Source organism: Austrofundulus limnaeus, unplaced genomic scaffold (assembly GCF_001266775.1).
Source record: "Austrofundulus limnaeus strain Quisiro unplaced genomic scaffold, Austrofundulus_limnaeus-1.0 Scaffold250, whole genome shotgun sequence".
NCBI classification, from domain to species: domain Eukaryota; kingdom Metazoa; phylum Chordata; class Actinopteri; order Cyprinodontiformes; family Rivulidae; genus Austrofundulus; species Austrofundulus limnaeus.
Genome location: NW_013952652.1, coordinates 414,680 through 417,323, shown reverse-complemented (window position 1 = coordinate 417,323; position 2,644 = coordinate 414,680). Strand labels below are relative to the sequence as shown.

The window sequence follows — 2,644 nt, the reverse complement described above, 5'->3', positions numbered from 1 at the left end:
ATATATATATATATATATATAGAAGGCATGAACAACAATATAGACAATATAATTGAACATTATGCGTTGATCTATAAAAATAAAACTGAAAGCAGAAAAGAATGGCTTCAGGGTTTATTCAGATGTGGTGAGTATTTTCAGGTGAACCTACAGGTGAATCTAATGAGGCTCAGGTAGCTCAATAAAGATTAAACCTCCACAAAACTCCAGAATTTCTGAATTGAGAAAACTTCCTGGATGGAACAGAACCGTCTTCAGCTTCAGAATCAAAGGTAGATCCATATTTAGGTGTGTTGTTTGAGTAGTGTACAGTCTCGTAGAGCTCCAGTACCGACAGTCTCACACTGTTGTTTACTTCAACCTGTTCAGTTCTGTCACTTAAGATGTGGAATTCCATTTACTTACTGAAGGGCTGCTCCCCTCAGCTTCTGTGTTTTTATAATAATAATGTTTAAAAATGTTTACGTGTGAATTAAATGCATCTAAAGCAGGAGTGAGCTGTCATAAAAACATGAAGCAAGTGATCAGTATTCTTCACCCACACTGCTGTGTTGGAAAATAAAAACAGATTGTTTTTCAGGCTTTGTGAGTGAAATGTTTCTTTCAGCCAGTTGATTTGTCAGCGTGATGATGGAGCTGTGGATGAAGATTATTTCTATCGGTGGGCTTATTAGTTCTTGACTGAACTCAAGGCCTTCACATCAATCACTGGAATTCCTTTTCCAGTCCCTCATGAGAGCTATTCATGCATCAGCAAAGAGATTATTGTGAAATTAACCTGTCAGAGACTTCAGAGCAGCAGGCGTTATCACATGTCGAGCAGACTGAAGTGTTCCTCAGTTTAGTCTAAAGCTACATTCACACTGCAGGCGAACACCAACCACAGGTTTAAAACAAACATTTTCTTCTTGTCTTTGTTTTTAAATAAACTTTAAACTAAACTGAGGCAGCGTAAGCATGCACAGTAGATCTGCACATGGATCCTGCTACTTCCTGCCTGCTGACCAATAGGAGAGGAGCTGACCCAATTAAACATTGAAGAGACACAAACGCATTCAAGTAAAAGGAAAAAAAAAACAACACATTTTTAAAAACAGTAAAATGTAAATTAGGAGCTAAACTATATCATTTGTTAGAACTAAGCTGATAAAATAAATATGAAGTAATTATAAAATATTAGGTAATTTAATTGGTGCATTTTAACTGTGTTTGTTTATTTACTGGTCCATTTATATATTTTGCTTTTAATTTTAATGTTGATTTTGGTCCTCCAATAGTAAAGAGCTGTTTGTCTTTGTGTAAAAATGAAAACTACAATCGCTCCAGCTTCACTTTTTCATAGTGAACAAAGCGGTCGATACTAGGTCTACGAATTACAGGAAGTTTTCATAGTTTCTTCAACTTGTAAATGTCTTAAATGATACTGACTGGTATTGTCAAAGTGATGTTTTTCTTATAATGCATTTCTGTCCAACCACTCAGGATGCTTACATGGAGGAGGAAGGACCCAGAGGTGACATGACGATCCAGTCAGGGTTAAGTAACTCAACAGAAAGCATCGACAGCATGAAGGCCCTCACAGCTGCCATAGAAGCTGCTAACGCTCAGGTTGATCTTTTTTTTTTTAAGTTTGACTGTTGATCGCTAAAAGTACCGCTAATGTCAATTTGAAAATTTGTGTTGTGTTATTTAAATGTTTGAACTCAAACATATTTATGACTTTACAAAGTGTTTGATGTTCCACTGAAGTGTCCCGTCTCACTTTACCTTACTTGTGGTGTCATCTTTTTTTCTGTGAAGGTCCATGGACCAGCCAGTCAGCATGTCAGTAACAGCACCATGACAGTTAGCTCACCCAACCCAGCGGTCCTCAGCAGGGGGCAGGTTGTTGTTGAAGACCACTGGGACGATTACAAGAAAGAAGCACTCAGGAAGGGCAAATGTCTCTCCATAGGAATCCAGGTACCAAAGAAACCATCAAAGTTACACAATTCAGTTGTTGCTTGTGTCTGTGTGTGTGTGTGTATGTTTGTCTGTTAGCAAAATATCCCATGAACAGGTTGCAATGAAACCACTAGAAACATATACTGTATCAACAATTCCTTACCTTTAGAATCAGTCCAGTTTGACAAAAAAGTCGTTTTCATCACATAATCCAACTGCTAAACATCTGGCAGTAACTGTTGGCGTCAGCTCTTTTCTCAGCAAAATATCTCATGAACTGTTGAATGGGTTTGACAAAAATCCAGAAACTGATCAATGGGCTTCATGCAAGAACATGTTCGTATTCTTATCCTAAATTTCTCTTACTTTTGTTCGTTCGAAGGGTTCGTACGAACATGCCACGTCAGATTCAACAAACTCTTCTATCTTCAGGTAAAGTGTGTAAATGAGCTGCGTAAATTCCACCTGTTCGTATCCAGCTGCTCGTGCACGCGAGAGGAGATTAGCATAATTACCACCCCAAAAACACCATATAAGGCTATGTTTCCTGCCTCAGATATCAGGAAGTGTCCATTCATGAAAAATGACAGGGAAACTAAATAGAAGAACTTCAGAGATTAAGTCCATCTGTCAGAGATCCAGAAAAGAAAATCTGTCATTTTTAGCAGGTCAGCTGTGGAATAAAAGGAGCTGCTAAAAG

At 38.0% G+C, this 2,644-nt stretch overlaps 1 protein-coding gene across 1 annotated transcript in view; it reads left to right on the top strand.

The window, feature by feature from the left end:
- The window catches only part of LOC106525963 (disks large-associated protein 1), a gene marked incomplete at its 5' end in the record, with an annotated part of 74,708 nt that overhangs the window by 51,345 nt on the left and 20,719 nt on the right, over positions 1-2,644 (top strand). The window contains 2 exon segments of the mRNA XM_014020366.1: positions 1,483-1,608; positions 1,801-1,962. Coding sequence (XP_013875820.1) covers positions 1,483-1,608; positions 1,801-1,962 — 288 coding nt within the window.